At 35.0% G+C, this 11386-nt stretch overlaps 1 protein-coding gene across 1 annotated transcript in view; it reads left to right on the forward strand.

Annotated features, from left to right (window-relative positions):
• The window catches only part of LOC106720072, a 33215-nt gene extending 23096 nt beyond the window's left edge, over window positions 1-10119 (forward strand). The window contains exons 2-4 of the mRNA XM_014514654.2: window positions 7425-7484; window positions 8464-8538; window positions 8761-10119. Of these exons, the coding sequence (XP_014370140.2) occupies window positions 7425-7484; window positions 8464-8538; window positions 8761-9759 (1134 nt within the window). The 3' untranslated portion in view covers window positions 9760-10119. The remainder of the gene's footprint in view (window positions 1-7424; window positions 7485-8463; window positions 8539-8760) is intronic.
• The last annotated feature ends 1267 nt before the right edge of the window (window positions 10120-11386 follow it).

Here is an 11386-nt window from a genome sequence, read left to right on the forward strand (position 1 = left end):
GTCCGTATTTATTTATAACAATGAAGTGAGTTTTGGGTCATGTTTATGTTTAAATTGTTACTCTCAAAGATCTTTATATGAATTAATGAACGTGTTCAAGGCAAGACATTGTATTCTTAGATAATAATTAAGGTCGGAAGCGCTTATTTGATGTGGGCATCAAATCTTATGGTCGTCTACATCCTGGATGTAGAAATTTTAATAGATGTGGGATTTGATGAAATTTAAACCAAAGTTGTACTAAAAATAAAACAAAAATATTATACTTCTTTTTGTAGTAACTAGATTCGAAATCATAGAGCCGCTCACGGTCAACGAATCATAGATTTGATTGATTATCCCAATTCAAACACGCTTCGTTAGTAACCGCATCCATGCGCACATCTGTCGCATGCTCCACGTAACTTCTGAGACTTACAAAAACCGACGATCCGTGCTAGAGGGGGACGAGGATATTGGAATTTGATCTCGAGTGAGAGTGAGACAGTGCTAAATAAATTCATCCCCAGCGGAGACACGACTGTCTTTCAACTCCGATTAATTTTAGAGGAATTTGTTTAGTTTACAATTTACTCGTATAAAGGTATCGGAAAAGTGTAATTTTACCGTATTTTTGTTTTACTTATTATTGTTATCTTGCTTTTAAAGAAATGATACCTCCATTTCTTCATAAAACTTCAGTCATCTGACTGGAGATTAAGTGGTTTTTTAAAAGAACCAGTTTGTTTTTACAAAATATGAAAAAGATAGTTTATAATTAGAAAATTTCTTAGAAACTAACTATATCGAAATAGTATCCTATAATCCTTTATTCAACGCTATCGTTAAAGGAAAATTATATTTTTAGCGGTATCTAAAGGAAAATTCCCAAGAATTTATTTTAGGAAAATTTTATGAAGGTATATTGTGAATTTCTCTATTTACATTATAGTTTCTTTACTTCCTTATCATTAAGGCTTCGTACTTGATTGTATAAATATTACTTAGGTGCTAGTATGGAAATATTCCACGTATGAAATTAATACGCGCCAAAATGTACAGGAAGTGTATAAATCAGACGTCATTATAATATAGGTCCATACTCACTTAACGTACGTAGCCAGTTTCTTGTTCGAAATGTGTGCTATTGTCTCCGCAGAGATATAAAATACCGATATGACCCTACGACGTCTTCGTTGCAAGAAATATTCAAGGGATACGGCCCACACTTTTAATAGCGGTTACATCATTTCCACACAATGAGAGCGCCGTCCACACCCATTCTCTGTCCGTATGATTTGAAATTATAGCACCGTTTTATTTGCTCTCAGAGCATATATACGCGGTCGCTGAGCGCACAATGTGCTACAATATTATATGTTAGGGCACCTTCATACATAACGCGGAGCGCGCGAGATGTGTCGCGCGTGTGTCGACGGCGTGGGCGGCAAGAGATGGCAGGAGTCAGCCTCGAGCAGTAATTTAATCCTTGATTGTGTTCCTATTTAATTTATTCGCAGCATGATCAAATTTGGTACGTGTTTGTGGCCATTTATATCATTGTAGCGGCGGCCTGATTTAATTCAGCTTTACATGTCGCCTCTCGCACCGAAACGGTCGACGCTGTCGCTATTTTATTTAAATTCACCTCTGGAATTGAATGCAGAGAGTCAACCAGCACGGCAATTATCATGATTAAGGGATGGACGCGAATGGACGTTCAACATTTTATTATGTATAATTATACTGTATATTTACTGTGTTTCAATAGGTTTTTGAATTTAGTTAATAGTTTGAAGCGAACGTAAACTTAAAATACTATAATCGTTTATTAAAAACCTATTCAAAATCTGTAAAAATTTTTAATATAAGAGAAATTTCTGTAGTTTTAGACATATAATTTAAAGATAGTTTAAGGATTATCAGGTAAATTCATAATTATAGGCGGTCTAAAGGAAAAGGTACATTTTATAAAAACTTAATGATGTTATAATGTAACATCAATAAAGTAAATTGGCAGGATGTCCATAATACGTAACTGGGCCCTAGTCGACTCTCTTGCATACATAAACAAGTTCAATGCATTTATTTTTAAGTTCTCTATACTTCATAAAAAAACGAATCAAAAATATTGCAATTTTGTTCACAACAAACCCGATTTTTATTTTCTATTTTACTTCGAAAGGTGTAATGAATTCTACCTCACGTTTCCTACTATTATTGAGAGACATTTTATAGCCTTGTTCAAAAGCCGAGATAAAACAGCGCGGTTTGTCGCAAAAAGTTCGAAAGGAGAAGTATCGACAAAGATAATAATACCGATACTGTTGAAGGTTGTACTTTGAAAATAAAGGTGAGCTATAAGAATCCATATTTCATGAAAAATTCATGTTGTGACAGAGACCTAATGATGTAGAGCCGATCTTTTCTTGCCATCGGGGACATACCTCTCACCGATCTTTTATTCTGAATCATGACACGTTCTTAATTCTCCGCCTTGCTGATTAAATTATAAATGAAGAAAAATTCTCACAAATTATTTTAATGCTCTGTAACACGATAAATAATGAATGCAATGTCTACAATTTAACTTTAAAACAGTCGTATATGATCCAAAGACGATAAAAATGCACTATTCATTCAGAACAAACCTCTACAATTATACAAAAAAAGCATTTTATTAGATAACTTTGTCAAAACAAAATTGTAATTACCGATGCGTGGTATAAAACTCGAGACTGCACACCGCTTTTAAAAGGTAAGCACTACTTCATTTCATTTCATTTTATTTATGTCTCTCCGTATCCAGTAACCTACTTTTCACTAAGAACAGGGCGGAAGCTGAAATTGAATTTCTACTTGTAAAAACGGACCGGTAATAGAGTTTACCTTCGCTACATCAAATGAAATAACAACTAACGTATGGAGTGTAGACGCACACATTTGAGATGTATTTCTCATATATCTTTATGTTTGCTTGGTTCCAATACCTTTTTTTAATGAGACGAGATATTTGCATCTTTTTCGCCCGCAACTAATAATAATTACGACTTATTAAGATTTATTAGTATTTATAACAATAAAACACACTTTTTTATATATATCTTCCTAATAAATGAGAAAGTTTAGATAGATGGATGTTTGTTTGAAGGTATATCGAAAGAACGGCTAATGGGATTTCGCATGGCTAACTAATAAAGTTTTTTATTAATTCTGCGAGACCGGAGTCGCGGACGACAGCTAGTTTGTCTATAAGACAGTCATTTAATGTGGATGTGGTATTTAGAGACTTCTTAGTGAATTATACCGGTGACGATTTCAGAAATAAACTATATTTAATTCAGTCAGATTATATTTGGTATCGTTGTCAAAGAAATCAAAGTAAGCGATAATTTTAAGTAGATAATTGAAAAAGTGTATAAAACCGCGCGTTGACAACATAATGAGCAAGTAAATCATTAACCGTCGCGAATCCACGTAGAAATGGACTTAGCTCGTTGCTTTTTAATGTCTCGTATCAAATACAGGTACAATGCGATCCGAGTTCTTGTTACATCGAATCGCGGTATCTGTTCCCTGCAGAATATTACATTTTTTTCTTCTCCATTTGGCGCGCTGGCTTAGATTGTATTTTATCTTTATGAGAAATCATAATTCATACTGTTTTTGCTTGTCTCACTGAAAAACATTGTGTGGTGTTTGATATTTTTGCTATGTTTGTCCGTCTTTCATTTCGTGTAATATATTGTCGGTGACAAGGGTATTATTTGTTGACAGGAATTCCGCTTTGCTAGGGTATTGTGTAGCGTTTTAATTACAATAAGTACAGTACATTCTAACGCACGGATCACTTACTTACATTATCATTTTGGCGTAAAGGTGAAAAAAGACTTACATATTATGTGGCATGATGTTTTTTTCAAATCATTCGTAAATAATTCTAGATTCACGTAGTACCTTTGTTTATAAGATAAATTGATACGAAAGCGGATAAAAATCAACAGTTAAATTGATAACTTGGCGGGCGTCTTAAGTGTATTTGTTTTGTATGAACTCTCGTTTTGACCCGCAAGCATGGTCCGGTCGCTACTCACAAAACAAAATGATAAATGAGTATCATCGGTAGTTACGCTTTACATAAACGCTGATGGATTGATTGTAAACGCCCGTGTGTGTGTCTATCAATCGATTAGTCGATGCCTACGCAGCCTGGGGCTGGGATCATGAACGATTATATTTAATAGCTTATGTTACTTTTTTAAGGTATGTGAGATGCAGTCTCGTTTAAATTGTGATCTTTTTTATATTGCTTTTTTTTTCAATTTTTATGTCATGATAGTCCTAGCGCAGTACACTCAACAAAAAAGTTACGGATTGACCAAAAGCTGAATTTTTTATTGCATGTTGATAAGATTAATGATAAAACTAAAAAACTAATTTACATTTAGGCCAGATAAATTAAGAGAAAGGCGAACAAAAATCTGAACTCTATTTATCTTCACCACCACACCATTTACAAAAAGAGATTAGTCTTTGATTATTAGAATTCATAACCGACTTTTGGGACTTTTAAATTCATTCATTTTTCTTCATCGCTTTCTGTTTAACGGCATCTAAAGTCAAATAGGAAAGATTAATTAAATAATATTCAATAAGCGCTGTTTGATTAACAAAAGAGTAATCTGTGGCGGCATCTTACACAAACACGGGCCCACTCGGAGAGCTGTTTTCAATCACCGTCGTTCATTATTCACTCACTTCCCTTTGCAGTCAGCGAAGTACATTCGTCCGTTTTGTTTTGTTTAACTTTCATATTTCAAACTCTTCGAGACGGCATCGTGCGATACAATACTTTGTAATTGAATTGGTTAAACGTTCTTTGTGGCGCATTCGGAATGGCGAAAGTAGAATTCGATACAGTTAGAAGGAAATATAATTTATTCTAATTGATATCATGTCAAATTCATCTTAGCCGATTGTTCGGGTGCTGGCTTTAAATTTGTTTTTATGTCGCCGATGAAAAATGATTTGCTGTTTGTACTAGAAATCAATAAGAGGGGAAAGTTACATGATAGTTGTGTTTGGTTATGACATTAGAACGCAACAATAAATTTAATGATGAGTAAATGTGAAACTATTCATAAGACACCAGTGATAGTAGCTAAGGCTGTTCATTATAAAAAAGGCGCTAAATTCGCGTAGCTTTAATTCACTTGTCCGCAGCTTGGACCAATATTAGTCATAGCAGCGTGTCTTATTTACCTTAACAAATAAGTAGACTTTACAGCGAGTCTAACACTCGATAAACAAAGCATAAAACTTCAATATAGACGTATTACATTCGACGCGCCTCTCTTGGCTACCAGTGCAACGCTCTCGACCACATTTTTTGTTGTCATTAGCCGACGTGAAATAACACTTCTGTGGCGTTGTATCGTGATCCAAAAAAAAAATTGTGTGAAAAATTACGATGATTACATGTAATAACGGGCGGCCGGAGTGGCCTGATGGCTCTCACTAGAGATTGGCGTCATTAGCGGGAATGATAGTGACCTAATAGTGTAATTTCTTTTTCTTCGCTGCTACCGCTTGATATTACCTATTTGAATTGCTTTGTATTATTGAGGTTAAGATTTGACGTCTATTTTCAAAGGATAAGCGTATGATGTTCGTTTTAATGAAGCGTTCTGTATAATAACGCAGGTAAAATTTTGTTTTTGGATGACTTCTAGACAATATTAATGATTTAAACTTACAACTGCAAGCAATATTCTATACGTTTCAAAAGATTACCACTCACGACTTTAACGTTTTATGTAATTGTTTACATAAAGTATAAGGAGAAATGACATTCTTTTGTGGCGTAAAAATACAATTTCATGGCTTATCGTGTCACGTTGATGGATTGCATTTGGCTTTGTAGTATGTACCCATAGTAAAGTAGAAAAGAATAAATATTTCTGGAAAACAAACAATACTAATTATAGAGGTTCATTTCAATTACAATAGAGTTACATTATTTATCACAATAAAAGTGAGTCGTGTATCTAGTAAAAATCACAATCACGACCTTTAGAGAAGTCCGTTTAGAAAGTTAAAAATCACTTTATCAAGTAAGTCGTGAGAGCAGTTGACGTATCCGAGCCACCGTAAGTACCGAGCCTGAGCCAACAGACTGCGTCCATTGGCATATCAGGCAATTAAAACGACCGGCAGACGGTAAGCAGATGCATGTCACTTTTATCAAATACATTAAACTCGCTGCTCGAATCGAACATTTATTCTCTTCTTCTTTTTATCCTCTCGAATATAAAACCCACTTCGGAGTCAGATAACGAGTAATGTATTGGTGTCCTTTTGTATAATTAAATGTCCCTTTTTATGTAGCCTCTTTAGGATTTGAATGCATTGCTAAAGTGCTAATTAAGATAAACAAATACAACCAGAATATAACCACACGGGTTATAACCTATGTGTTAACCTAATCACGCTCTGCTACCATCGAATTGTACCGTACACGACGGGTTTGTGTACCGCGGCACAACCTGCCTTAGACTACGCGTTGCAGTGGATGGCGTAATATTATAAATAAATAAGGTGGCACTTACCAACTCGATGCCCCGTTCACCGCCTGCAGGTGCCTGGTCACTCTATCGGTATCAGTTGAGTCAAGTAAGTCACTGTCATTCAGTCTAAAGGCGCCAGCAATGCTGCACTCCTGAAGTAGCCGATGCACCGCTTCCCGTAAGCGCGCTATAGATGCATCGTTATCTGCCCGAACGCGGAACCGTAATCTAAGCGTTCCTGTACGCTAAATAATAGACACGTCCGATGTGATATTTTGCTTACTCCCGTCGACTTCCGATGCTTCAACCGCGAAATTCAAAAATATAGTTCTTTATTGAAGATGACGAACCACAGTGCATCTGCTCAATATAGAGCATCAGTGTATTCTGTACCGAACAATGTTATAGGAACGTTTTGATAAAGTAGGTCGTTTTGTTTGACCGATTACCGGTAACGGTTTGGATGTTTGAACATGACCTGTTATACGTCATACATTTTAGTTATAGATATATTAGTGTCAATGTAAAAAATACGAAAATAGGATTTAGTAATCAGTGGTTACTATTGCCTTTCAAAGATAGTTTAAGCAAAACGGTGATGGCAATGTTATCTTTTGATAAATTTCTGACTGGATTAGACACAGGGATACAAATTCATCATCAATTTTAAATTTTAACAACTATTTAATAATTCACTTAAGGTATTAAAAGAGAAACAGAATTAATAATTTAAAGGATATGCCCATACAACACGTCCAGTAAAATCATTTGACAATGAATTATCGATTTCGTTCCGTATCATTACGTTATTTTCATTATTTTTTGTTGTGTATTTCAATAAATTGGTGAATGATTGACATTTTGTGTGTTTGTTCGCAGTTCGCGGCGCCTCGGCCCGGCGGGGAGTCATCGTGTTTGCAAGGCCCCGACTGTTTTATGGTAAGTATCCACGTTTTAATTCAAAGAAACACTTCGGATGGAAAAAAAAATGATTCATACAAAACTTTATTTATGCGATTCGTGTTGTTTTAATGAAAGATTAATGATTGTATTTTGTAATTCTTTAGTTACATTTTTTTTTCAAATTTCAAATTAGGGTAAAATATATTAACTTTAACCTATTTTAATGATATTTTTAATTTCGATATCATATTACTTTAATAAGTACTTAGTACTAAGAACTTTAATTGCATCCTAGGCTACAGTACGACACGATCGAATTAATTATCGATAAATTAATTAACAATATTCAAAGATAAGATTCCACGATACAGAAATGCAAATTAACGGTGACTAGTCTGTAAAATCAATAACATCTCCACTTCAAACGTTCTCGGGCACCCAGGCGACAGGACGTTTTGTCAATATCAGTAATTAATAACCGGCGTTGGCGTTGCTTCTTATAAATTATTAAACCTTAGCGAAGCGAGACTCGGCGTCAAGTTAACGTCAGTTCCGACTAATGAGTGGCCCATGACAAATGCTGGATTTGTATCGAACGCCATCCTTAAATCCGAACAGACGTGGTCAACTTAAATAAAATTATTATCTCTGTTAGCTGAGATCTTCGACTAAAAATAATAAAATAATCCTAATTAAGAAAAGCAAAATGTTGGGTATAAAAAAATATGTTCACTGATCGTTTTTCTACTAGTTCATTCCATTAAAACGGATTGTTTTTGTAAGCTGCATAAGAATGCTGTAATGTCACCATTGCACTAAGGCCTTTAGTTTCTGTGCACGCGCTGTGAAAAGCATTCTACTAATTGATAGCGATAGTCACAATTTCCATTTATCATTCAGAGAGATCAAAAGCTGTCCCTTCGTGACAATCCGTGCCAATGATGTCCAATTAAATTTTGGCGTCTTTTATTTAAATTTTACACACATCATTAAGGCAAAGCTCTTATTGTTACAGTGCTGGGAAAATTGTGAACTACTTCAATCTAACTATCAAGTATGGGGTGCAGTTTGCGATGAAAAGGACATATGTGTAAGTATTTATTTAGATTTAACAACGTTTTCACTTGTTTAGGACTATGTTACAGCAGATTAATGAATAATTGTGCGTAATTATAAACTGTTCTCTTAATTAATACGAATGAATAACGCTACAGACGGCTGCATAGTTTGAAGTAATACTCTAGTAGTAGGGATTCACCTCGTTTACTTACTCTTCATTTGAGAAGTTAATTGGAGCAAATATTGTTCACAGTTCCCGGGTTGTAAAGTAGCTTGCGAATTCCACCTTGAAGCGGCCAGAGCATCGCAGACGCAGCCCGTTATTCACACCAAGGGTGAGGGCGTAATGAGAGTGAGCGGCGCTCTCGCCCGCTGGCCCCCGCCGGCACCACGAGCCTCCACAAAGCCCGCCCCACTTGTCTATGTGGTCATGCGCCGAGCGGCAGAAGGACCTTGGCGGCAAATCATACAGACCCAAGCCCTAGCCACCAGAGTACCGTCGAACAACGAAGGCGCCCTCCTTCGAGTTCTAGTCGTAGACCCTCAAGGCCTAGTCACCATCTACAGCCCCGACGAAACGTGGCTGGCTCGCGATACTAACTCTTCCAACCACGACGAACATAAATGGATTCTAAAAGAAATATCTCTCATTCATCAAAAAGTTCTTGTGATCGGTGAAATTGCCTGGGAACCGAGGATCGCGCGTGGCGTTTATCTCGTAACGTGGGAAGTCGACGGCGGAGGCCTGAAAGGAAACCTTTTTACTGATTCCACACGTGTTACTTTATCGCTCTGGCCAGATACAATCTATCACATTCAAGTGGAACTGGTCTCTCGGACGCCTGGCGTAGATAACGAAAAGTCAGAGACAATGACCATTGATACGAGTCGAGCTCAACGCGTTTCGACAGAGAGCGTACAAGATGTTGAAGTTAGTGAAGGGGACCGTTTAATGTCAGTATTAGTAAGCTCAATGAGAGGGGAGCGCGTACCGGAACGGGCCCCAGATTCTGAGCTAGTTCTTGGCTGTCTGTCAGCTATGATAGCGTTTGGTTTGGCCGCGCTTGCTGCCATTGTATGGAGAAGGAGACGGCGGGGCACGTTCCCCGGAACCAACGTATATGTAGGATCATCATCTGTTCTTAAGCGGAAGCTAGTCGAAGATTTTACTCCTGCGTCGCATTGTTTCCAGCCCGTGCTCACACCGGCCATCGCTTCTAATGAAAATTCTGTTAATGACGTCATCGTGTGACGTCACAGCTTTGATATGCTGTCTGTCGATGACCGCGCTTTGAGTTCCTAAATATTAGAACAAAATCGTGAAAAAATACAAACGTTTCTTCGTATTAAAGTGGACGAACAGTGTCTTATGTGATACTGACGAGTGTGCAAAATTACGCGGGCAGATAAATAAATATTGTATTTTGTGAGATGGTTTCTTTTGTGATTTAATTTTAAGTTATTTTACTTTTAATAGACACTTCTGCTCATCGTTCGCTATGATTGCGTAACATATTATCGGATTGTTCGTATGTAGTATTAGGAAAAATTGTAAATTGTACTTATAAAATATATTTATGAAACACAGTAAGGTAAACACCAGACAATTTAGAGATGTAAATATGTTAAGAATCATTTTTATGATAAGTGGTAACTTTTTAAATTCAAATTGTATCGTGTATCCTGTAAATATTACATAACTAGATGTCATTTGAAGTATATAACAAGCAACATGTACATAATGCTTAATGATTTGAATATTTTTATTAGTGTGATTCATAAACCTTTCACTACTATTTTTTTTTTGGATCTATTCACTGTGAAATGAATTTCTACTATGTATTGTAAAAGTTTGGTAAATTAAACTAACAATTAGAACTATTTTTACAGCCTAGTCCTTATAAAAGTTTAGTTAATAGTTATTAGACATACTTTATTCAAATGATATGATAAGGTTTAATAACTTTGAATTTCTTCAGCAATAAAAAGATGTACGTACGTGTAAATATTTGAAGCATTTATTGTAAAAAAAACAGAGTACTTATATTTTTCTCGGTCAACATTAATATATCTATATGTTATTGATGGAAATTAATGGTATTAATATGTTAAGAAAAACTATATGCGGATAAATATCTTAATTTCGTAAACTTGAATGTAATGAACAAATATAATCAATGTCTTTAAAAATTGCATCATTATTATTATAATATAGTGCATTTATATTTCTTTACAATTTAGCTTTAAAAAAAATCCTCATAAATCTTCAGGAAAATTGTGTGGAAACCAAATTTTTTCCGCTCTAGATTTTTCTTTTCATTTGGTTTCATTGACCAAATTTATGATTAATTAAAGTAAGCATTTATTTTTTAATTATTTATTATTTTTGTATAATTTCAACTTTCACAACGGATTTGTAAATAAAATTTACTTGCTTTGATTGATAAAGCTGAATTTTAACAAGTATAAATAAACATGTCTGCCAAATTATGTCGTGTTTTAATGACTTCATTAAAATTAATTGACTACGAAATCGTAATTAATTGGTAAGTTTATAAAATTGCATTTAGATTTCTTCATTTGGGTGAAAACAAATCATTACATCCTTATTTTAGTACCTATAATAATCGGTAATATTTAATTGATAGAATAACTAAAATGGCGGATTTTATCCCAAGGTATTTCAAGATCATATAATAAAAGTAAATACGTTAACTGTTAAGACATTTTATAGCATATATATTTTCTCTAATTGACTTAAAACAAAATTACACCATATATAAGAATGAAATAAACATCAAGCTTTTATATGTGTGGTGAAAAGATTTTTTGATTTACTCACGAAGCAACCAAATGACTATTAATGTACGCAGTCTAAC

This window comes from Papilio machaon, chromosome 14 (assembly GCF_912999745.1).
Source record: "Papilio machaon chromosome 14, ilPapMach1.1, whole genome shotgun sequence".
In the NCBI taxonomy this organism is placed as follows: domain Eukaryota; kingdom Metazoa; phylum Arthropoda; class Insecta; order Lepidoptera; family Papilionidae; genus Papilio; species Papilio machaon.